The following is a 23,849-nucleotide window of genomic DNA, read 5'->3' as shown; positions in this document are numbered from 1 at the left end:
TCAATTTTTCTATGAATACAACTTTATTTTCATTCAAAAGTCTTTCTTATTTCAATACCGAGTTTTTGTACTACATAAATTTACAAAATTACTACCGAATTTAGGATTTCTTCGATAGGGCGTAATGCATAAGTCTAATCACTGATTTTAGAAGGTTATTTTATAGAACAACCCTCAAACAACCCACAAAAACCAAACAACTCGGCTCGCCGGTGAAGCCATAGACACTCAATGACAGGAAAGTGTTGTCGTTGCCAAAAAAAAAAGAATTGATACGCTCTTTTCTTAAGTAATCCGACAGTTCAGTTAGTGATATTCAAATATGTAATAATTGTACATTTTTCGTAAAACAATATAAAAGTTCTCGGGTCACAGTGTTTGAAATCAAACTCTTCCCACAATTGACCGATTTTTACGAATTGTTTATTTTTTTTTTGCTGGAAAAAATGTTGATATTTCTGTTTTAAGTTACAAGCGATTGAGTTATATACATATATATACGTCCTGAACGTTTAATCTATAGAACAGAGTTAAAGGGCATTAAATTCTGCCTTACAAGTATCCATTAGTCACAAGTACACGAAGTGTTGTTACTAAGGTATAATTGAAAAACCAAACTAGTGGAATATATACTTTAATTATGTATTTTATTATATATTTTTGTTTGATCGTTATTGTCCAGGACGTATGTATATGTCAATCGAATATAACTAAAATCGGAAACATCAAAATGTATCTTTTAGCTTCACGTGGAATGCCCCAAGTATGTATACAATACGCGAAATTATACGTCACCTTACGTTGCCCAATCACAATCGAGCTCACAATTTCGTCTTTTGTTTTTTACATTTTGAATATGGAACAATATTTACACGGAGCATCAACTGTCACTTAGACAGTTCTGGCATATTTAGTTAAGCTTTGCTTAATTTTCATTCTACGTAGGTTGATTACACTAGCGTAGGATCTTTAGTTTGAGTAGTTATTGCGTGAGACAATCTTGGGCGGTTGTTCTCCATGCACTTTCCTAATGTGGCTCTTGCAGCTGTTGGATTGAGTGAACGCGTGACCACAGATCTCGCACCGGTAGGGTTTCTCACCAGTGTGCGTCTACAAAATATATTTAATATTTACAAAATTCTAGAATATTATACATATACTACTAACGGTTTGTGCTTACATATAAAAATTAAACGCCGCACCACTTCTTTGAACATACTAAATACATTTCTTGAATAAAGAATCTTTTTAATGTATGTCTTGAATTTGAAAAAAAAATACATTTTAGATAAGTTGCGGGGGTAACAAAATCTGCTTTCAATATGTACTATTAAGTTAGTAAAGACAATGCTACAAATGGACTTTCTTGCTACAAATGTTATCAAGTGGCAAAATAATCACTGGCGCTACAACCTTTCTGGTCTAAGCCAGTAGTACTTTACTTTATAGCCAAGTAGGTAATCTTCCTTCTGTGTCTAAAACAAACCGTCGACTTTTCCGTCTAAGGCATTCCTCACGATGTTTACCTTTCAGAATTCCATACCACTGGTCAAGAATACAGAGACAGGAATGAGAGTCGCTCCCTGAAGCCCCTAGCCAGAACTACCCGGAGTAAAGCAACTTAAATATAACTCACCATAAAGTGGCACCTCAAGGTATTCTTCTTCTTAAATGCCCGGTTGCAAACGGTACACACATACGGACGTAGATCGGAATGCACGGACCCATGATGCGTCGCAAGATTTCCCGCACTGTTGAATCCCTTACCGCATCGGAGGCATTTGAACGGCTTCTCCTTTAAGTGTGTGTACATGTGGGCTTCTAGGCCTTTTTTATACTGAAATATTCACAATACAACTAATGTTTCGACACATGAAACTCGTTAAACTATCTCAAAAAAGATATTTATTAATATCTCAAATTAACACTGCAGGCTACTATAGGCCATAGATAATCTATAAATACCATAGAATATCCAACGTCATAGGTAAACCTATTATGAAAAATGTAAACAATATATCTCTGTCTAATAATTATAAGAGCTAATTACTCATCCCTGTCGGACAGGGAAGTTGCATGAATATGTAAATAGATCACTCGTGTTGCCACTCAGAGCTGAGTGTGAACTCTGGCAATATTTCCAGCAGTGACATTATCAAGGGCTGAGTGTGAATAATGTCGTTTATTAATTGCAAACTAATCATAACATTCACGGTATTTCGTTTTCTACAAAATAAATTTCATTTATACTTTAGCCTCAATAACACGTGGTAATCATGATATTGAATTGTAGCTTATTATGAAACTTTTGTCGGTTTACCATAGCAGTGCCATCTATTGATTACTTACTCAATCCAGAAAAGTATCGATATCTATTAGAATCTTTTGGAGTTAACAGATAATTGTGACTGTCAATTAATTATAGACAAATAATTTGCAATAAAATAAAATTACGACTATAATTAAAGATCTAAGCTATCCTATCTCTTAAGTTGGATCAGACTGCTCACGGTGTGCCAATTTAATTTAAAATCGGTTACGTAGTTTAGGCATCCATCGCGGACAAACATCGTGACAGGAGATTTATATATATTAAGATGAACACACTACTTACCCGCATTCGCATTCCACATACGTCACAGATAAAAGGTCTCTCACGCGGGTACTCCTCGTAGGGATGGTTCATGCGAAAGTGGGCCCACAAAGAGCGCGCACTAGTTATAACTTCCGAACACTAAAAAATATTTTTATATATTCTATATGTACCTGTACTGTACTGTTTACATTTATGTAATATTGTTTGTATAGTGGTAGTAATATTAGAATAGTCATATGGAGATGTAAATTTTTTATTAAATAGGTAAATTCCAAGTTACGAAAGAGTACAAATCTCATCAATATCGGTTTAGTAGTTTTTTTAATATAAAGATTTTTAAATGATTTATTAAAAGTTGTCTAAATGTTTATAAATCTATTTATCTTTATTATTTTTTAGTTAACAGTATTTTTAACCGTGTATTAATAGTTGAATAATTTGAACCCTATTTAAATACATAATGTTTTGATACTGATCTGAGTACAAATATAAGTTTATTGTAATTTCATTAATATAGAAGTTTTATCATAAGTTTGAAAATTTCAGTGAAATAACAGACCAAAATAGTATTTTGACCGAAATATTTTATTTCTCCATTTTCTCGTACCATATATATTCTTACGTAATGCATGAACATATAATACAGTCATATACATACGAGGGGACATTTGTCAGGCCATTCGGCAGGTGTGGGTTTAGACACATGTGTTCGTTTGTGATAAATAGAACTGTGTTCCCGACGATCCTTCTTATTCGCGAACGTCTCTCCACATTCGCGACATCCAATCCTATAAAAGGTTTTAAGCTACTTTATTATTATAAATTTGTGAATATTATTAATTTTCCTTAGTATCTAAGGAATATTTGGCTTCTAGGCTCTGGTCGTAAATATACGTATTTCAGATGTATAATTAAAACAGACAATGAATTTTCACTGCCGCTCTTTATACCGAAAAAGACCGAGACTCTTTATACCTAGAAAATTTCGAAAGATTTTCAATCGAAATATATTGTTAGCGGTAGTTGATCTAGTTCTTAGGGTAGGAAATTAAACCTTCACTGATTTTACGTGAACTATATAACTTCAAACTTGTACAAAGAAAAAGCCCGTGCGCATGTGTCACAACCTCTTTTATAATCACAACTCCCTCTTCCGACTCGACCATCCCACTTCGGGAAGATGGTCGAGTCAATTCGTAAACAACCGATCGAGTCAAATGAATAACTATTGCACATGCGCACTTGTACCAAGATTCTTAATAATATGTTTCATAAAAATGTTTAGTATATAATCAAATAAATATTAAAAGCTAACAATACGAAGAAATATGTTTCGTTATGTACGAAACAATTCGTACATAGATGATCTGGTAAACTTCGTATCACCTATATATCTGTAAACTGCGGTCAAACGTTTCCAAAAAAAAAAAAAAAAAGACGCCAAATGTTTCGAAGCTAGAAACGAAATTGTATTGGAAAATTAAATATCATGCTTCTTACAGTTAAAACCTATCCTAGCTTTTACACATTGAAAGAAAACAGTTTTTTAACTATGTAAATAATCATAAGTTTATAATAATAGAAATAGCTTTAATCCGATTAAAAAACTGTTTTCTTTCACAAATATCGAATATTTTTTTTGTCATTTTTTTATTTTTTTACATTGAATTTGACCGTGGGTCCAGCCACTCTCGAGTTTTATTGACAGAAACGAACATAAATATGTATATATAATAGATGTACGCACGTATTTTTCGTCGCATCCTTATGTTTTCTGGCCGTGAGGCGATGTCTTTTAAACGCCTCTTCATTCGCGAACTTCATATCACACTCGCTACAGTGCGGGGCTTCCGGATTGTCCTCTATTTCTGTTATCTCCTATAAATATATATCATATCAAGAGGCTTTTTAAATTAAAACTTGGTCAGTTGGAGGTTTGGTTTTTTGGTAAATTTCATTTAGGTGTACAAATTATTAAAAACGTCCAACTAAGACTTAGCTTATTCCAAATTAAATTCCTAAGTAAATGTGACTTTAAGTTAGGAACAATCGCAACTATTAATATGTATGAAACAAAAAGAATTAATTTTTTAACCCATTATTGAGTACAAATTTTCTTTTTGTTCTGTGATAGTGTGAGAAAAATTAAAAAACATACATCTCGATCTCTGTGCATCAACGCCTTATGCCGAATGAGGCCCATCCGTGAGACAAAAGGCAGTCCGCAAAAACGGCACAGAATATCCGACGCGTGGCGTTTGCGTACGTGACCAAGAATGGCGTTTAAATTACTGCAAAATAATAATAGGGACTAAATTTATTTGGTAAATAATTCATGATTGAGATTAATGACAAGTAATAAGCACAACTAAACTGACTTGACTTGACTGAACAACTTAAAAACAGCGAAATACATAAAGACGAAATTTTTGGATACATTTTAAAATATAGAATTATCTGTAAATCGTAAATGTCTAAAAATATCTATAACTCAATGCAGTACTATTGGTAAAATACGTACAAAATTCATCAAATTACGGTAATACACCAAGACAGCGCCTTTAAAGGACGTTTGACGTGCATGTGTGACAACATATATATACCTATATATGTTATAATAGGTAACGACACGTATGGTGATTGATTGATTAGGGTTTAGTTTTAAATTTATTGCGAAGTAGAATTTTTCTTTGCAATCAAAAATCCTCCAGGCCTTTATTTAATATTATTATAAGATTTAGATTAGTATATTTCGGTTATTGTATTGTGGTGGAAACTTAATTGTTTTTAAAATATTGTATTCTAATTTTGTTTAGTTTACAAAAATAACCCAAGACAGTGTGTTATTTGATATATTATTGTTATTGTTTCTTTGTGCTGTGTAATTATTAATAGTCGGTAGAAACAAATAAATCAAATATAGCAATGTGTATTTTTGAAAATTGTATCAGAAATAAAAATTCCAAATCAATATAGGAGTAAGAAAATTAACACAACTAGATTCTTTTTGACTTACTATATATGTATAAATAAACATAATATACATACTTAGTAACTTCATCACAGTGCGGACACTTGTACTTCACACCCTTGTGTTGTAACATATGCTGCTTAGCGCGATTGCTAAAAAGAGAATTTGTTTTACAAATGTTATCCTATGCAATGTTTAAGATCTTTCTAATGTCAATTACATAGGTAATAACTGTGAATACGTATAATATCGGAATCAGATCAATCAAAATTCACTTTTCGACAGGAGTGCCCCACAAAAACATTAGTAACAAAATTTAGCAATATTATATTAGCTCACGCTTCGTCACGTGACCATTTTGTTACAAACTCATTTGCCGTTAGTGGGTCACGTCTGTAGAAAATTGTCTTTGAAATTTTGTCTCAATCCCCTGTTCACTATCACTCAATTGTGTGCGCGTCTATATATTTATAATATTATTTAATCAAGCGACTAAAAAATTGGAGTATGCTAATGCGGCTCTTTCCCAGATAATTGCTGATCGAACGTAGATTTTTATTCTTCTATATTGTTAACTAATATGTCCGGTATTAAGGAGAACGCTACCTTTTTATATATTAGCACGAATGTTTATATAGTTTCTAGCGCCAACAGAGCGACATTCGTCTATATAAATTTTATTAATAGGTACATGCTTCTAAATATATAAAGTAATGTAAACACCACTCAAAACAGAATATCAAAATATTTTTGATAAAATAGCTAAATACAATCGCGCTAATGGCGCTACAATCTTTTTAGGTCTGGGCCTCAGATTTCTGTATCTGTTTCATGATCATTTGTTAATCGAATAGGCAAGTAGGTGATCAGCCTTCTGTGCCTGACGCACGCCGTTGACTTTTTGAGTTTAAGGCAAGCCGGCTTCCTGGCGATGTTTTCCTTCAACGTTCGAGGGAATGTTAAATTTCTATGTAGAAAGAAAGTCCATTAGTGGACAGCCGGGATCGAACCTACGACCTCAGGGATGAGAGTCGCATGCTGAAGCGACTAGGCTAACAGTGATCTATGAGTTATGTATATAATTCGGTATTAATTTAAATTTTAGTTCAAAACAAAGTAAATATATGAGCGAACTCCCTAGTGAGAGGGTCGTTAGTTCAAAAAATGCGCATGGCCTTTTATAACTTGATAAATAAACCTATGAATACAAAATATATATTTTTTATTACTCACAATGTAGAAGCAATAAAAGGGCACTGTTTACAAAGATATTTCTTGCTGTGAACGGAATACATATGCCGTTTGAGAGCCGCGCGACTGAATCGCAGTTTGCAAATCTCGCACTCTGCCTCACCTGCCGACTGAAAAATGAAACATTGTATAAGAATTTCAAGTTACATATAGTAGATCATTTTTCGAAAAATAAGGTCATAAAGAATTTTCACTTCTTACGTGTGTACACTAGTACACACACACATTTTTTTAAATTAAATAATCATTTTTGTAAAATTTCTATATACTTACAAGATCGTGCCGTTCCTTGTGCATTTGCCAGAGTTTATCATTACTGAAGCATTTGTAACACATTTGACACTTGAACTCAGCTTTGCGGAAACGTTCTGAATCTTGACGCTTTTTTATTTCCGCAATTTGCTCTTCTTTCTGAATAAAAGCAGACTACTTATTTAGAAATATTGGATAAATTCTTAAAAGATTTACTTTTTATTCATCAATGATAAAATTCCTGTGCTTCTAACAATTATTAATATTGTTACGAAGACGGGTCGACTGCAATGTTTCTAAATTTTTTCACTACTTAGAGAACTTTTGAACTAGCAGGCTGAAATATGATTTCTGATCGTTTTAGGAGAGGCTCAATCACATATTAGTTAATTGTAATTTCCATAATGTTAACCTAGTTTTCAGGAAGCTGAAACATTTTTCAGTCGGTTTCAGAACATGTGTAGTAGAGTGGTGCAGTTTTCAGGAGACCCGTTTTCAGGCGTTTTCAGGCCTAGGTATACCCCTTTGATGAAGGAATATTCTAGACCAAACTTTCTAGGTGTGAGACAAGGACGAAATGATACGAGAGAGAGAGAGAGAAGATCAGGACTTTCTCGAAACTAGACTGAGCACTCTAGAATGCCGTACGACAAGGGCGGAGCAACGTGCGAAAGAGACAAAGAGTGCGGTGCGGAGAGAATTGTGTAATCGCTACCCAGTAGCAAGCCCGCCTAGAGAGTTCTCGAATTTTGTTTAGAATTATTCCCAGGGATATATAAGCGAGCCGAAACGCGACTAGTCACCTTTAGTTTTGAATGCGATAACAAGAGAGAAACACCGAAGCGATAAAGTGCGAATAAAGTGATTACAAGTGATAAAGTACTGTGTGTAGTGTGCATAAGTGAAGTAATTAGTGACTGTGTTTTTGTGTGTTATAAGTGCATTTCTGCAATTAATTTGTGCTCATAAATTCCTCATTGATTTTTCAAGAAATAAACCCTTGAATAAATCCACGGCATTTTCTATCCGCTCCCCTAGCTCGTAACAATATTCATATATATGAGATATTTATAATCAAGGTCAATTTGAGTCAGAACCGACTTTTATATAAACCAAAATGAACAGTATAGCTATAAAATTTTAGGTCTGGCCCTCAGATTTCTGAATCTGTTTCATCATTATTATTTTTTTTTATAGAGATGGTTTGTGGACTCAGTTTCCCCACTTCGACTCTCACTAGATCCATTTTTAATAGGGAAGTAGGTGAACAAATTGTTATGCCTGACACAAAAAAAATATTGTGTCTTAGAATGCTGGTTTACTTCCAATGTTTTCGTTGTTGTTGGAGCATAAGCAATGACTTAAGGAATGAGAGTGGCCACTAGGCAAAGTTCACTCTTTCGCTGCTCACGAGTTTTATATATAATTAATTTATCCTAAACAAAGCGAAAGCTTACTTACTGTTGTCTCCGCTACTGTAAAATTATCATCAAACTTTAAATCAATGTCTTTAGGCAAATTGATATCCTGTGGAGTTATAAAACCTTTTCCCTTTCTAATTCTTATTTTATGCTGTTTTGATATTGAGACTATTGGCTTTTCTTTTTTTAAAGTTTTTCGAGGTCTTCTCATAGGAGTTTTCTGCGTTTCAGTTGATTTTGATTCCTTAAAAGTATAAATTGTTTTATGCAACAGTGTGTTTGTAGGAAATTATTAGCAGGTTGCATGTTTGTTATACAGTTCTTGTTTCTTTTGACTAATAACAACACATATGAATGTATAATTGGTTTTTATCACAATACAAGAAATATGTCACATACCACTTTAACAACACCAAGTTTGCTTAAGGCAATTAAATCATCTTCAGAATCATCATCTTTGGTGCCAATAAAATCATCGTCACTAGGCCACTCTTTATCTGTTCCAGCTTCAAACGGATCCATATCAAAAAACAAATTATCCAAAGGTACATTAGGAAATGTTTTTATTTCCACCTCATCATTTTGAATGTTATTCTTAGTGGGATCAATATTTATGTCACAAACATTTTTGGAAAGTGTCAGAGTAGTATTTAAGAGTATGGCTTCTCTATCAATTTTTAATATATCTCTTTCAGTTATCTACAACAAATACACAAGTAAATTTATAAAAGCAGTTTTAATAAAACGAGTCTAAGACATTCTTGTTTTACTATAAAACAATTTTTTAAATATAATGAATACCAGTTAAGTTTAATTAATATTTACCTCGTCTTGGTATTGAAGAATACTTTTTAAAATCATAAGGGCTCTCATACATTTTTGCCTAAAGTAATAATACTTCTTCAATAACAAAGCACACTCTTGGCACGCATACATTGGCAACTTTATCTGTTCTACCTGAAATATATTTTTATATCGTAATTAAACATGCTAGATTTCTAAGATGGTGAAAGAAAGAACTGTTTAAAATTGATCTGTTTTGAGTGAAATAAGATTTTTTTTGCATGTTTTTGTTTATCTGCTATTAAAGACGAAATAGTTTGTATTAAAATGTTATTTACACAGATTCCAGTTATTATTTCATAAAAATGATCCAAAGACCCGGAGTGCAGCTTTAACAAATTAACACCCATTTGTAAACAAACCCTACAAACTTTTACAGCAGTCATTTTTGCAAGTATTATTGCAATGAAAGTTGTTATAAAGAAACAATAACTTCAGTATTAGCTTAGCATAAATAAAAAAAATAAAAACAAACAATGTAAAATTGAAAGAAGCGATGCTTTGCCGCACTTGAGTTGTCTTTGTCAGCTGTCAATACAAAGATATAATAATTGTTGCTTATAATACAGACTGAATAATGGACACTGGCTACAGTCATTATGTTTATGTTTTGCTAAAACTGTTTTAAAGCTAGACGACATGTCATAATTTAATGACAACTTTGGAATTTGGAAATATGTACACAGTGAAATAAATGGAATTAATTGTTATTTTATTTAAATATTATGTTAATGGCTTAAAATTATATGAGATATTGTACGGTGTATACTGTATACATTATTAGAGGATGAGGAGTTTTTTTGGGCCATGGCAACCATTAAATATTGCAGAATTTGCCTACAAATCAATGTTAAAGTTTTTGTTATGGAATCTAACTCCTTAGAGCATTGCTATGAAATATTAACTGGAAACAGTGTAAGTATTATTGACAAGTCTACAAATTTCAGAGCAAGCTGCTATAGTGGGTCTTATTTTGAAAATTATTATTTTAAACTCATTATATTTCTGAATGATTATAATTATATTTAACCTTTGCTTTTACCTAGGTGAAGAAGCCTGAATTATCAAAATATGCTTGCTTTGAGTGCGCAGCTTTATTGAAAAAGTTTTATATATTTAAACAAAGGGGACTGCAGAGTCAATTCATATTGGAAAATATTCTTAGAAATTGTGGTGAGGTATGTGTTACTTTTAATAAATTATAAATACAAAAAGACCCCAAAAGATTCTCAAACTTCCAAAATTTTATTTTACTTTATAAAATGTCCATAAGTAGATTCTAGATAACTTAAATGTATTTTTTTCATTTAATAGTAAATGTACCTCTATTATGATACATAACTTGGTTCTTTATTGTCTATAGTTATATTAATTTATTAAAGTGAGATGTACTTTAGATTACAGATGATGACATTATTCAGATAGATAGAAAATCTCTACTGTTAGGTTCAAATCTATGTAAAAGTGACCTCCAATTAAAGTATAGTGATGGAAACTCAACCTATACAGATGATAAAATTGAAAATAATGTATTAATAGATGAGCAGGACTTTGATTGGCCCAGTGATGAAGAATTGCAAAAATTTAAGACTGAAATAGAGATTCCTGTTAAAGATGAACAAAAGCAGGCAGATCCAATAGCAATTAAGGATAAGACACAAAAAAAGAATAAAGTATGTTTAACCTACTTATGTAACAACTATCATAGTTCCTATTGTTGTATAATCATACAACAATAGGAACTTCAGATATTTCTTACATTGTTTGAAATTAGTCAGTATCTTTAGATTTCAATCAATCTTTCATTAAGTCAACATATAAAAAAGTAACTTTTCTACTGATAAAAATGGATGAAGTTGTCTTTTTATTTTTTTACTAATGTATATTTGTTTTGTTTAAGATGCAAAAACTGAAGGTTAAAAAGAAAGTAAATAAAAGAAATGAGAAGAAAAGTAATCTGGTTAAGAAAAGAACGCCTGCTGCAGTAGATTGTATTGATAATGAAAGTTTCGCTAAACATTTTGCAACTGTCCATTTAACGGTATTTTTTTACTTCAGCTTCTTATATTGATTTTGGTTCCAAGGAATAAAGTGTTAGTTTTAATCAAAAACTTTTTCCTATTACAAAATGTGTATTTTTAGACAGAAGAGCAATTTGAGGAGGTGAGACGGCGTAAAGACTCGAAGAACTATAGAAACTCATTTTACAAGTGTGACATTTGTTATAAAGGATTCATACATACAAAAGCCTGGGAAACCCACAATAAACAACATCAAGAGGTATACTGTTTTATTAATAACTTCTATTCTTAAAATAATATTTTTAACACTGGTTAAAAATTAATGTATGATTTACAATAAAAATAAAAAAGTAATTTTAATAAGTTTAAAAAAACCGTAATATCTTTTCAATAATCCAAGAGGATAAAAATGTTATCTTTATTGTTCTAGGGTAAAGTGCAGTGTGATATATGCAAAATGCGTTTCCGGACAAAGCACAGTTTGCAGGTACACATTCAGTTCCACAGCACAAAATACCGCTGCAGAAATTGCCCCTACGTAACACTCGGCAAGTGAGTAACGGTTATACAATTAAGAAAAGTGCTGTTTAAATATACTGCCAATTTTTACATATTATAAAATGAAGCCCCCTTGGCTGTGTCTGTCTATATAAATGCGATAAACTCATGGTAGTCTATGGAAACGGATTTTTCGCGTTTCGCGTGCGATCAGCTGTACGGCTTACGTTATTCAACCAGTTGAATGTTCAATCAGATGTTCCTTACCTGGGAACATTTGAGCGATAGTGCAAACTTTTTTATATTTTTCTACTTGAATTTCTCGAGACTGATTCTAACATTGCGGTTGATCGGTTTTCGATTGCGTACATTCATTATTTATAAAAATGCAGACCGCTGCTATACGTTTGCAACCTCGAACCGATAAACCCCCTAGTGGGAGTGCCATGCTGTTGCTTTCGGGCTTCAGCCAATCGGGCAGGCACGACCGGGGCAGTACCACTGTCTCACAGAAAACCGGCGTGAAGTGATGCAATAGGTTCATCTTATTGTACTCGCGTTTCGTGCGGTGAGTGAGACTCCCGGAGCCCATCAATTCCCCCCTCCCCCAGAATATGAAGATGCAGTTTAAACAGAGATTACCCCAGGGGGGTACCACACGTTTCCGCTGTGGAGAATCCCCCTCTGAGCGTCCATCATCGGAACAATCAGTATTCGGTGGTGGATGCACAGGCTGCCCTTCGTATTCTGGGGTGGGCAAAAACTGCTCAAAAAACTATAAGTTTCGATCTCGGGGCAAACGGAAGAATTTACCGAAGGCATCCCCTTCCACGCTCTCAGTGGACTTTACCAATGTTAGGGGGCTCAACTCTAATCTTAACGCGGTTCACTTTCACCTCGAAACTGCGAAGCCGGCCTTATTCTTCCTTACTGAGACTCAGATATCCTTCCCGGCTGATACTTCCTACCTCTCCTACCCGGGGTACAAATTGGAACATTCATTTGTGCCGCGGGCGGGAGTTTGCGTGTACGTCAGAGAGGATATCTGTTCTCGTCGCCTCGGGTCGCTTGAAGGAAGGGACCTATCTAGCCTCTGGCTGCGCGTAGACTGCGATGACCATCCGCGATTCTACGCATGCCTGTATAGGTCCCATAGCGGAAATACCGAAACTGAGCGACTCATTGAGCACATCCAAATGGCTACAGATTCCCTGCTCGAAGGGGTTCCTACCGCTGAAATCGTGATACTTGGCGATTTTAACGCTCACCATGCCGATTGGCTCGGTTCGGAAACCACCGATCACGCGGGAAGATCCTTTCACGACTTTGCTTTAGCTTACGACCTGTCACAAATGGTCCCTGCGATTACGCGAATACCAGATGTGGATGGTCATAAACCCTCTTTGTTGGACCTTCTGCTGACCTCACATCCGGAGACCTATCAAGTCTCTGTTGACCCGCCATTGGGTTCATCGGATCATTGTGTGGTCCGGAGTACTGTGCCTACTACGCGCCCTCCTCGGCCCCGTTTTTCGGGTTGTCGTCGTATTTGGCACTATCGGTCAGCAGATTGGGATGGGATGCGGTCTTTCTTTGCGTCCTACCCTTGGGGGCCTATGTGCTTTTCGTCGGAAGCTCCAGATTCCGTCGCTGCCTCTGTCGCCGAAGTGGTTCTGCAGGGCATGGAACTTTTTATTCCATTCTCTGCGGTGCCGATCGGTGGCAGGTCACAGCCCTGGTTTAAGCGTTCTTGCAAGGCGGCATCGCGTCGAAAGCGAGAATGCTTTAATGCATGGGCGGAAGCGGCGATATCTCGTGATGCCAATACCAGCGAACATAAAAAAGCATATAACTCAGCCTCCAGGTCCTTCAAACGGGAAATCGCTAAGGCAAAGTCAGAGCACATCGCCAGATTTGGCGAGAGATTGGCCCAACTCCCTTCTGGGACCCGAGCCTTCTGGTCTCTCGCCAAAGCTGTACAAGGGAATTTTTGTCAGCCATCGATACCACCGCTGCACAGAGAGGATGACTCGCTCGCCCACACTGCGAAGGAGAAGGCCGACCTCTTGGGCTGTCTCTTTGCGTCCAACTCGACTTTGGATGACCGGGGGAGATCACCACCGGCGATTTCGCGGTGTGATAACTCAATGCCGGAAATCACATTCCAGCAACGTGCTGTTCGCAGAGCACTATCTTCCTTGGACATTCATAAGTCGAGCGGGCCGGATGGTATCCCTCCAATTGTGCTGCGTACATGTGCTCCTGAGTTGGCTCCGGTCCTGACGCGCCTTTTCCGGTACCTGTACTCGCTCGGCACTGTCCCGAAGTGCTGGAAGACCGCTTCGATACATCCGATCCCTAAAAAAGGCGATCGCACTGATCCATCCAACTATCGCCCAATCGCAATAACCTCCTTGTTCTCCAAAATAATGGAATCCATTATTAATGGCCAGCTCTTGAGTTATCTAGAGGGCCACCAGCTGATTAGCGACTATCAGTACGGCTTTCGTCGTGGTCGTTCAGCTGGTGACCTTCTAGTATACCTTACTCATAGATGGGCAGAGGCAATTGAGTCCAAGGGGGAGGCACTAGCGGTTAGTTTGGACATAGCGAAAGCCTTCGATCGGGTGTGGCACAAAGCACTGCTCTCGAAGCTACCAGCCTACGGGCTTCCTGAGAAATTATGCGACTGGATCTCCAGCTTTCTAGCCGATCGGAGCATCAAGGTCGTCGTCGACGGAGCATGTTCCGACCTTAAACCCGTGAATGCTGGGGTCCCACAAGGCTGTGTTCTGTCCCCGACCCTGTTTCTTCTGCATATCAATGACATGTTGCAACTTAGCAACATTCATTGCTATGCGGACGACAGCACTGGGGATACTCTTTACACTGGCCGGGCAGGTATTTCTCGGGCAGTTGTCGATGAGTACCGGAACAAACTTGTGTCTGAAGTCGAAACTCTTTTACGTGGAGTCTCGGACTGGGGTAGACTAAACCTAGTCCAATTTAACCCCAAGAAGACACAAGTTTGCGCGTTTTCCGCGAAAAAAATACCCTTTGTCGCTACTCCTCTTTTCGAAAACACTCTTCTTGAAGCCACAGCCAGCATCGGAATACTTGGCGTTGACATATCGAACGACGTTCAGTTTCGCGGTCATTTGGAGGGAAAGGCTAAATTAGCCTCCAAAAAGCTTGGTGTGCTCAGCAAGGCGAGACGGTACTTCACTCCGGGCCACCGCTTGCAACTCTATAAAGCGCAAATACGGCCCCACATGGAATACTGTTCTCACCTCTGGGCGGGGGCTCCCCAGTACCAGCTCCTTCCACTTGACCGTATCCAACGAAGAGCGGTTCGAATCGTCGATGACCAATCCCTCTCCGAGCGGCTCGATCCTTTGGCGTTGCGTAGAGATGTGGGGTCACTCTGCATCTTCTACCGCATTTACCATGGAGAGTGTTCAGAGGAGTTGTTCGGATTAATACCTGCAGCTGAGTTTCAGCATCGGACGTCGAGGCAAAATACAAAATTCCACCCGTATCACCTCGACGTCCGACGTTCCACGACTGAGCGTTTCTCAAGGCAATTTTTGCCGCGCACCACCGCTATGTGGAACCAGCTGCCCACTGAAGTATTTCCGAACCAATTCGACTTAGGGTCCTTCAAGAAAAGAGCGTACAAATTCTTAAAAGGCCGGCAACGCACTCGCGAGCCCTCTGGCATTGAGAGTGTCCATGGGCGGCGGTATCACTTAACATCAGGTGAGCCTCCTGCCCGTTTGCCCCCTATTTTATAAAAAAAAAAAAAAAAAAAAAAAAACCCGCCTCGCAAGTGCATTCGGTCCTTCGTACCGTACGATCTAGGTTCACCTGAAAAACAATCCGTTCCTATAGGAAAGAAAACGGGAAGAGCGGGTAAAAAGCACCCAAACACTAACGTGTATGTACAAACATGAATTGCTAAACAAAATATGCCGTATGCAAAAGTCATTTTTGTATTGACGGTATTTCATGTTTTAAGTTAATACACGCTTAAAAACCAGCACAAAAAAATCTAAAGCAACATGCACTAATCGTGATTAATTATAAATCTTGCATTTTTAGAGATACGTGCAAGTTATTTTTTATTTCATTGTTTAAGTATCTATAAATTTTAGATGCAAAACGATAAAATAATAAATAAGTAAATAAATGAAATTATTATCGGTTCCACATTTCCGAACAATACTTATTCCTTCAATATAATATATATTACTATAAAGAAATATATTTTCATTTTCCGTTTATAAATTGCATGGATGGTTGAAAAGTTGCTGAAAATATATTTGTTTAGATTATTACTCAACTATAAATTAATTTTATATTTAATACATACCTCCACTTTCACGTCGTACGGTCGATTACTTACTCTGGTCTGTGGTATTACTTTTCCACGGATGATTCCGTCTCCACCATCACGGATTTCGACGACCTCCTGAGGATGATGGCTTTGGAAAAGTTTATGCCCTTTATTTTTTAAATAAATTAAACATCCCGTTACTAGTAATACGATAATCTATCTTACAATCAAATATGTAAAATACGTAGTAAAAATAATTTATGCGGTGAATTTGAAAGAATATTTCATGGCTCGTGTAATTATGCGAATCATATGTTCACGTCTATGAGAAAAACTACCTCGAGTTGCCGCCGTTAATTGACAGATGGCGTTGCCGTAGCTTCGCCACGATATCCAAGAGGCGTATATTTTATCAAATCAAATATGTAAATTACGTAGTAAAAATAATTTATGCGGTGAATTTGAAAGAATATTTCATGGCTCGTGTAATTATGCGAATCATATGTTCACGTCTATGAGAAAAACTACCTCGAGTTGCCGCCGTTAATTGACAGATGGCGTTGCCGTAGCTTCGCCACGATATCCAAGAGGCGTATATTTTATCAAATCAAATATGTAAATTACGTAGTAAAAATAATTTATGCGGTGAATTTGAAAGAATATTTCATGGTTCGTGTAATTATGCGAATCATATGTTCACGTCTATGAGAAAAACTACCTCGAGTTGCGGCCGTTAACCGACAGATGGCGTTGCCGTAGCTTCGCCACGATATCCAAGAGGCGTATATTTTATCAAATCAAATATGTAAAATACGTAGTAAAAATAATTTATGCGGTGAATTTGAAAGAATATTTCATGGTTCGTGTAATTATGCGAATCATATGTTCACGTCTATGAGAAAAACTACCTCGAGTTGCGGCCGTTAACCGAGAGATGGCGTCGCCGTAGCTTCGCCACGATATCCAAGAGGCGTATATTTTATCAAAATTTACTAAAGTATAAAAATTACTATTGTTATTAAATCTTGTTAAAACTTTCGAATTCCACGCGGGCGAAGCTGGAGGCAGAAATACTTTGAAAAAAATTGTGTCTGCGCTATGTACTGTATGTAATTAAAATATCTAGTTACTTTATTTTTACAGAAATCACGCCAAATTGCACATCCTTTGGCACAGAGGTCATACATACATTTGTGACCATTGTGGAGAAAAGTTTAGGTAAGTTATACATTTTATAAATAGAGAATATAGAAGTTTTAACGTGCGACTCTCGTTCCTTGGGTCGATTTCCTTCCGCCTATCATAAATATAATCGGGCAGAATTTACTTGAAAAATTCATAAAAAATATAAAGACTTATAAAATAATATTCATTTTACAGTAACCGCAACGCATACCTAACTCACGTGCGTTTAAAACATCGTTCGGACTGGGTGTGTGGCTTCTGCGCTTCCACTTTTGTGTCCCAACTTGGTCTGATGCAACATAAAAGTTATCACCATGCGAGTCATAATGTAAGTATTTCTAAAAAGGAATTGTATTAAGACCAAAAAGTTTTACGTTTGTATCTAAGGGTTCCCAATTAAAACATGGCAATGAATCAATCTCGCTGTAACGTTCATAGTATTCAGCTGAAACGTTGATCATGTGCGCCTACAATATTGTGAGGAGGCCTAGCCTAAATCGAAATGATTATAAAAATTAATTCAAATGTTAAGTATCAATGTAATATGGAAAAGTTTAAGCGTTGGTCTGAAGGTCTTTTTTATTTCTAAAAAGAAAGAAAAATCCCACCTAGGAACAGCTTTTATTGGAAAATTCAACTGACATTTTTACATATTATTTATGTTTTCCCTCGTTGAAACCTTCCTTGAACTTGCACAAATATTTCATTGCCAAAACGGTCCAGCCATGTTTTAACAAGACAAACTAAGACTTGCTACATTATATAGAATAGTATATATATAGAATAAAGAAAACATGATATTTGGATATAAATATAAATCCATCCGTTCTATGAGTTTAATTACTAACACACTCACAGCAGATTTATATATAGAAAAATATAGTTATAATTTTCATTGTAACTCAACAGGAAAAAACAGAAATAGATGAGAATCCAGATGCGCCCCATTGTGCCGAATGTAATATGAAGTTTGCGAATACGGAGGCGTTTAAGAAGCATTTCCTCACTGCGAGAAAACATGAAGAAACTGCACAGACAATGTATGTATTATATCTATAAAAATGTTTAGTAGTTCATGAGTTATATAGTTATTAGATTATTAGATAGTTATTAGATTGTTGGATCATATGATCTCACGCAATTAAGTTATCTTATTCCTATAGAAAAATTCGGTTTTTTATAGACTTTTTTGTTTTGGGTAGGTGCGTTATTTGGTACATATACATTCAGATAACTGGAAGTTAAGCCCTAGTAAGGAATAAATAATAAATACTAAGGGTAAAATGCAAAAAGTGCACAACTAAAAATTACAGATAATGTAGAGTTATACAAAACCAAAAAATAAGTTAATTTTAAAAGTCATGAATCACAGTGCAAGGTCTAGAAGATATATTTATTTATAATTACAAAATAAAATTAAAAATATAATTATCAAAGTCACGAGCAAACAGGGTAAGGATTCGTTTTATAAGGCAAACGGGACGAGGCAGTCATCGCAACCTTGGACACCCTTTTTAGTGGGTGCGTTGCGTTTTATAAGGATCGGGTTAATGACATGAGAAACTTAACATTATGTATATACGAGCGGGATACAAGTCCCAATTTTAGTCTAGTAGATTCACTATGACATGTATTTTAATGCCCTTTTGAATTTATTAAACGCGCTAATATTGCGAATTTTAGATGTTCATTGATTCAATAGATGCAAACCCTCATACCTAATCGACCTCTTCAAATAATTTGTGGGCGACTTCGGCAAGATAAGCAAACTCGCTCGAGGAGTATTGTGTGTAGTTGTGTTTATTTTTTTTTTAATGATAAAAGAGTTATTTAATGTTTTTTAAATTACGATACAGGTGCTATAAACATATAGTTTAAGAGGTGTTTATCTAGAAGACTTTCGAAGGACGTTAGAGTTTATTTGTTTAGTTGCACACAGCATTCATACATTGACAGTCTCGGTAACTCCCCAGTATAGGTTGTCGGGAATGTGGCGAGACATTTGCGAGTAAGGAAGAGCGTCGCCAACACGCCCATATTCATCAATCGCGGTACGCAGGCGGCTATCGGCCGACTGCGCCACCCGCGCCTACCCGTTACCCACGCTTGAAGACTGACGACCATGAACCTGATAACGGGCCTACGGTCTGGCCTAATAAGTGTCCTCTGGTGAATATTTTTGACATTAACGAAACCCAACTTTTTCTTTCTGAGTTTTTTACACTTGTATTATTAAGAAAACACTTTTAAACGGATTGAAGCTATATATTATTATTATAAACTTATAAATATTTACATAATTTTGAATTTAAATGTTTCCGACGTTTCGCGTATTTAACAGCGTGCGTGTCACGGTGTCACGGTGACGGGTTATCTTTTAGTAGATATCAACTCCGGGGAAATAAATACAGATACCACAACTTTCTCTACAGCTGTGATACTTTTGGCATTCAACACCTTTTGTCTTCAGTCACCGTGACCACGCACGCTGTATAGCACGCGAAACGTCGGAAGAATTTAAAATTATGTAAATAATTATAAGTTTATAATAATAATACATAGCTTCATACGTTTAAAAAGTGTTTTCTTTATGTGTAAAAGCTATGTTAACAAAGCACAATACTACTTGTATTATTGCTTAAAATTAAGCGCTATTTTCTTATAGCTAACCTGATGGGATGATTGCCTCATATTTTATACAAGAAATTGAAAATTAAAAAAACTTGTTTTAAATAGTGTTCCGAGATGATAGCAAGTGCCCGCAGTTTGTCAGCGCATTTCCGCACAGCGCATCCACACGACGAATACGTCAAGGAGAAGCCGCATGTGTGTCACGTTTGCGGGTCGCGGCTACAGGTATTCTACCTTTATTTGAATCTCGTAATCGGCGAGAATCGAACCCAAGACGGCTCGTTCCGCAACTTGCTTTGAGATATATCTAGGAACATCGTAATACATTTGTTAAAATTAATATATGTAGTTGGAAAATAGCTTTTGTTATTGCGTGTTTCCAGATTCCTTAGGGAAACGTTTCGACTTTGACGACGAAGTCCCTTTAAAATTGTAAATAATCTCATAAACGGTCTTAAAAATGTTAGCATTTGCTGTGTGACCTATATCGAAGTCCAGATCCGCCCATGAGCATGCACGGAAACAGGGCCCTGGCCTTATTTTATAAAGCCATCTTCAATTAAATAACAGTTAAAATTGAGTTTAAGAAGACGTGGCGCAAGAGTCGCCGCATCATTTTTTATGAATCCCTATTTGTCCTTTAAAATATATATAAACGTAATAGATATGATTATTTTGATTGAAGATATGTTTTCACTACTATACTCGACTCATAAATTTAATAAAATATTATATCCTTTATAGTTGGCTCTATTCAAGTGGTATGTGAATATCATTTATTCAATAAAAATCTGTATATCTCCGAATTTTTAATTGTAATCCAGATAGTCGATGTCACACTACAGATAAACATCAACCTCCTTATTCATCAAAATAATCTGTATTTTTATCACAGCGTAAGAATTGAATCAGACAAATTTGATTTTATAAATAAAGCGATAAATGTCTTATCAATTCACAGACTAAATACAGCCTCGAAGCTCACATGTTGAGTCATCTGAAAGAAAAGCCGTTTAAATGCAGTCAGTGCGGGCGCGGATTTAACAGTGCGGGATGTCGCGCGAGTCACGAGAACACCGTGCACTCGGACTTGCGACCCCACCAGTGCTCCCTGTGCCATAGAGCTTTTAAGAAGAAAGCCACATTGAAGGCACATTTTATGGTAATGACGACTAATAAAAAATTATGTAGATGTTTTTGTACTCGAGTTTTGTGAGAATTAAAAAAAAACTCGAAATCAATACATTTATTTATTTGTTCAAGGCTATTAATTGTCTTCTCTTTAGCTGAAACTAAAGTTTATTAGCACGGGTAGTCACAGATACATGTATGATGACATTTGGATAAATTGGTCGTATGGAAATATTAAATACATATACACATATAAAAATGAATTTCTGTTGATTTGTTTCGCTAAAACTCGAGAATGGCTGTACCCATTTGGCAAATGATATAGAAACATTTAATAATAATCTAGAAATAATCGTGGATGTTCAGGGAAGGTTTAAACGGGAATAAATCACACAATTGAAAAAAACACGACAATTGAATTTTCCAATTAAAACTGTTCCTAGCTGTTACATATTGAATTTTTTTTAATAAAAAGTTGACACACTTGGCTTTCATATATTTGTATAGATGCTTTCATAAATTAGTTTTTCATAACCGTAGTTCGAGGTCCGATCTCGTTGGTAGGTTTAAAAAAAATGACACAAATATATGTACGTCATCTAGTAATAAATATATTTTGTAGACGCACACTGGTGAGAAACCCTACCGGTGCGAGATCTGTGGTCACGCGTTCACTCAATCCAACAGCTGCAAGAGCCACATTAGGAAAGTGCATGGAGAACAACCGCCCCGAATACTTACTAGGACAAGGCATACATATTAAACACTTGAATTATCATCACAACAACTTCATTCCTATGAATTGAGGTATATTTTGCAATGAATAAAAATGTAAATGTAAACTCTGGTATTGTATTCTTCGCTCTCAGATGTATGTAACATTTTATATAAGCGTAAAACTGCCAAAACGCGCATACTAAATAATTCAGAATTAAATACTTTTATTTGTAAAATAGTTAATATTAGTGGTAAGCGCATCTTAAATTATGAATAATTTATGGTATTAAATTATCTATATCTAGTAATTAGTTGGTTTTATTGTGACCCTTCAATTTATATTTTGCATAAAATAGTACAATATTTTTTTTTTCAACTTTATAGTAAAATAAAACATTGTTATGTTTTGCGTAAATTTTGGAAAAAAAAATGTATGATTGAAGTAAAGGATTGACGGAATTATAATATTCTTAGGTTTTTTCAATTAACAGTAACATATTATAACCCTGTTAGTTTTTTGAACCGTACTTTAAGGGTGTGATTCAGAATCCCCTAACGAGTCTTGGCGCTAAGTCTGACATACTTAATGAAACTTAATTATAATAAACATTATATAGTAACTTTTTCGAATAAATTTAAAGTAAACTACATTATCTGTATCCGTTAGGGACTTAGAGATAATATTTGATAAGTTATTATTTGTCAAGCACGTTGAATCCGTTAGGAAAGCTAATCATATTTTTGATTGCATCTTATTCCAGCTATTTAAATATCCTAAAAGTATCCTTATACAAAAGTTTGGAATATGGGACTGTAGTCTGAATCTTACCTTAAGTTGCAAATGAAAACGCGCTTAAAGATACATATAGAACGTATAATGTATTTGAAATATTTAGTGTGTCAGCATTGTCAAAAGTAATCAACACAAAGGGGTTTCCAAGATAACTTGGAAAGGGAGCCGGAGAACATTTAAGTTTTTAATTTGCTCGTATTTCCTATTAATAGGAATTAAAGTTCGGGCCAATACGTCAAAATCTCTTCTTCGTCTTTTTAGGCTACAGGGGTTTAAATCTGTAAAAAAAATCGACATTAAATCATTTGCCTGTCATGTGTCTGCCTCTGGGGTTGATGGTCAACACCATTTAGACAACGAAAAAAATAAGTCAGACATTCAGGTCTCTCTCATTCTCATTATCACAGGAGGTAGATGTAAAAATGTAAAAAAATAAGCTATACTAAATCATCTACTTGTAGCTATAATTGGGTCCATTCGATTTATTAGAACCTCCTAAATGAAACTAAAAATTGGCAGGCATACTATTTACTGACTTTAACCATTACAGTTCCTTGAAGATCGCGAATAGGAAGAAGTGTTTTAACTAATTAATGCGATTATTCGTAACATGGCAATTTCTTCTTATTTTTAATTATGAACAACAGTCAGACAGGCAGACCCGAGCAAATTATAAAGCATACTTTTTTTCGACACTTTTGTAACGCTCTTAATAGAAAGCTCAGCGCTACGATGGGGGCAGACTACTATTCTGCGGTCGTTCGTAGGGTTTTTAAAGAAAGCTTAAATGCAGACACAAGAAAATGATACAATGATGATGAACTATACTACATCTAGTATACCTGTTTTTTTTACATTTTTAAGGGGGTGTCAATGGACAACGCAGTGCGACTATGGTGGCAGACGTGAACCTAAATATTCCTTATAGTATAATCATCGCTTTTAAAAAATGCTTCCACGATCAAACTATATAGATATTTTGCTCGCCAGCTCTTATACATAATTTTATTAATATAAGAAAAATCTTTCAAAATGATTTCTGACTTCGACTAGCACGGTATCTATACTAATATTATAAAAAGGTTAAGTGGGCGAGGTTGTAGAAGGTAATCTCTGGACCTATTAAACTGATTTTTAAATAAGAAAAAAATATTTACCAATTATGATACATGAGGGAGATTTATATTATTTAAAACATATAAA

General features: G+C 35.5%; 2 protein-coding genes across 3 annotated transcripts; one reads left to right on the top strand and one right to left on the bottom strand.

Moving 5' to 3' along the window:
- Positions 1 to 62: 62 nt before the first annotated feature.
- On the bottom strand, positions 63 to 9,925 carry LOC123706928 (zinc finger protein 879-like). Of its 2 annotated transcripts, none has more exons than XM_045656576.1 (13): positions 9,810 to 9,925; positions 9,317 to 9,448; positions 8,891 to 9,190; positions 8,532 to 8,735; positions 7,092 to 7,229; positions 6,801 to 6,928; positions 5,645 to 5,719; positions 4,755 to 4,887; positions 4,344 to 4,474; positions 3,255 to 3,384; positions 2,615 to 2,734; positions 1,637 to 1,837; positions 63 to 1,110 (listed from the first exon to the last, which is right to left on the bottom strand). In XM_045656576.1, exons 2-13 carry the CDS (start codon positions 9,425 to 9,427, stop codon positions 970 to 972), a joined length of 1,812 nt encoding a protein of 603 aa, XP_045512532.1. In that variant the 5' UTR covers positions 9,428 to 9,448; positions 9,810 to 9,925; the 3' UTR covers positions 63 to 969. The 2 variants fall into 2 exon arrangements, with proteins under 2 accessions (XP_045512532.1, XP_045512531.1); XM_045656575.1 differs by lacking the exon at positions 9,810 to 9,925 and adding an exon at positions 9,613 to 9,789.
- A 65-nt stretch (positions 9,926 to 9,990) lies between these two features.
- Positions 9,991 to 22,112, top strand: LOC123707330 (zinc finger protein 431-like). The gene is made up of 13 exons (XM_045657259.1): positions 9,991 to 10,249; positions 10,381 to 10,512; positions 10,732 to 11,007; positions 11,235 to 11,375; positions 11,477 to 11,614; positions 11,786 to 11,907; positions 17,333 to 17,407; positions 17,570 to 17,702; positions 18,284 to 18,414; positions 19,348 to 19,543; positions 20,111 to 20,230; positions 20,967 to 21,167; positions 21,759 to 22,112. Exons 1-13 carry the CDS (start codon positions 10,142 to 10,144, stop codon positions 21,897 to 21,899), a joined length of 1,914 nt encoding a protein of 637 aa, XP_045513215.1. The 5' UTR covers positions 9,991 to 10,141; the 3' UTR covers positions 21,900 to 22,112.
- Positions 22,113 to 23,849: the final 1,737 nt, after the last annotated feature.

Source organism: Pieris brassicae, chromosome 3 (assembly GCF_905147105.1).
Source record: "Pieris brassicae chromosome 3, ilPieBrab1.1, whole genome shotgun sequence".
Lineage (NCBI taxonomy): Eukaryota > Metazoa > Arthropoda > Insecta > Lepidoptera > Pieridae > Pieris > Pieris brassicae.
This window is presented reverse-complemented; position numbering and strand designations above follow the sequence as displayed.

What these genes read in the sequence shown, in the direction of transcription:
- LOC123706928 (XM_045656575.1), bottom strand. Translation starts at nt 9,720, where the DNA reads ATGACTGCTGTAAAAGTTTGTAGGGTTTGTTTACAAATGGGTGTTAAT. An exon ending in AAATAATAACTGGAATCTGT is followed by an intron (nt 9,449 to 9,612) that starts GTAAATAACATT and finishes AATATATTTCAG; the next exon opens with GTAGAACAGATAAAGTTGCC. An exon ending in AACTTGGTGTTGTTAAAGTG is followed by an intron (nt 8,736 to 8,890) that starts GTATGTGACATA and finishes TATACTTTTAAG; the next exon opens with GAATCAAAATCAACTGAAAC.
- LOC123707330 (XM_045657259.1), top strand. Translation starts at nt 10,142, where the DNA reads ATGGCAACCATTAAATATTGCAGAATTTGCCTACAAATCAATGTTAAA. An exon ending in GAAGAAACTGCACAGACAAT is followed by an intron (nt 18,415 to 19,347) that starts GTATGTATTATA and finishes GTAACTCCCCAG; the next exon opens with TATAGGTTGTCGGGAATGTG. An exon ending in TTTGCGGGTCGCGGCTACAG is followed by an intron (nt 20,231 to 20,966) that starts GTATTCTACCTT and finishes ATCAATTCACAG; the next exon opens with ACTAAATACAGCCTCGAAGC.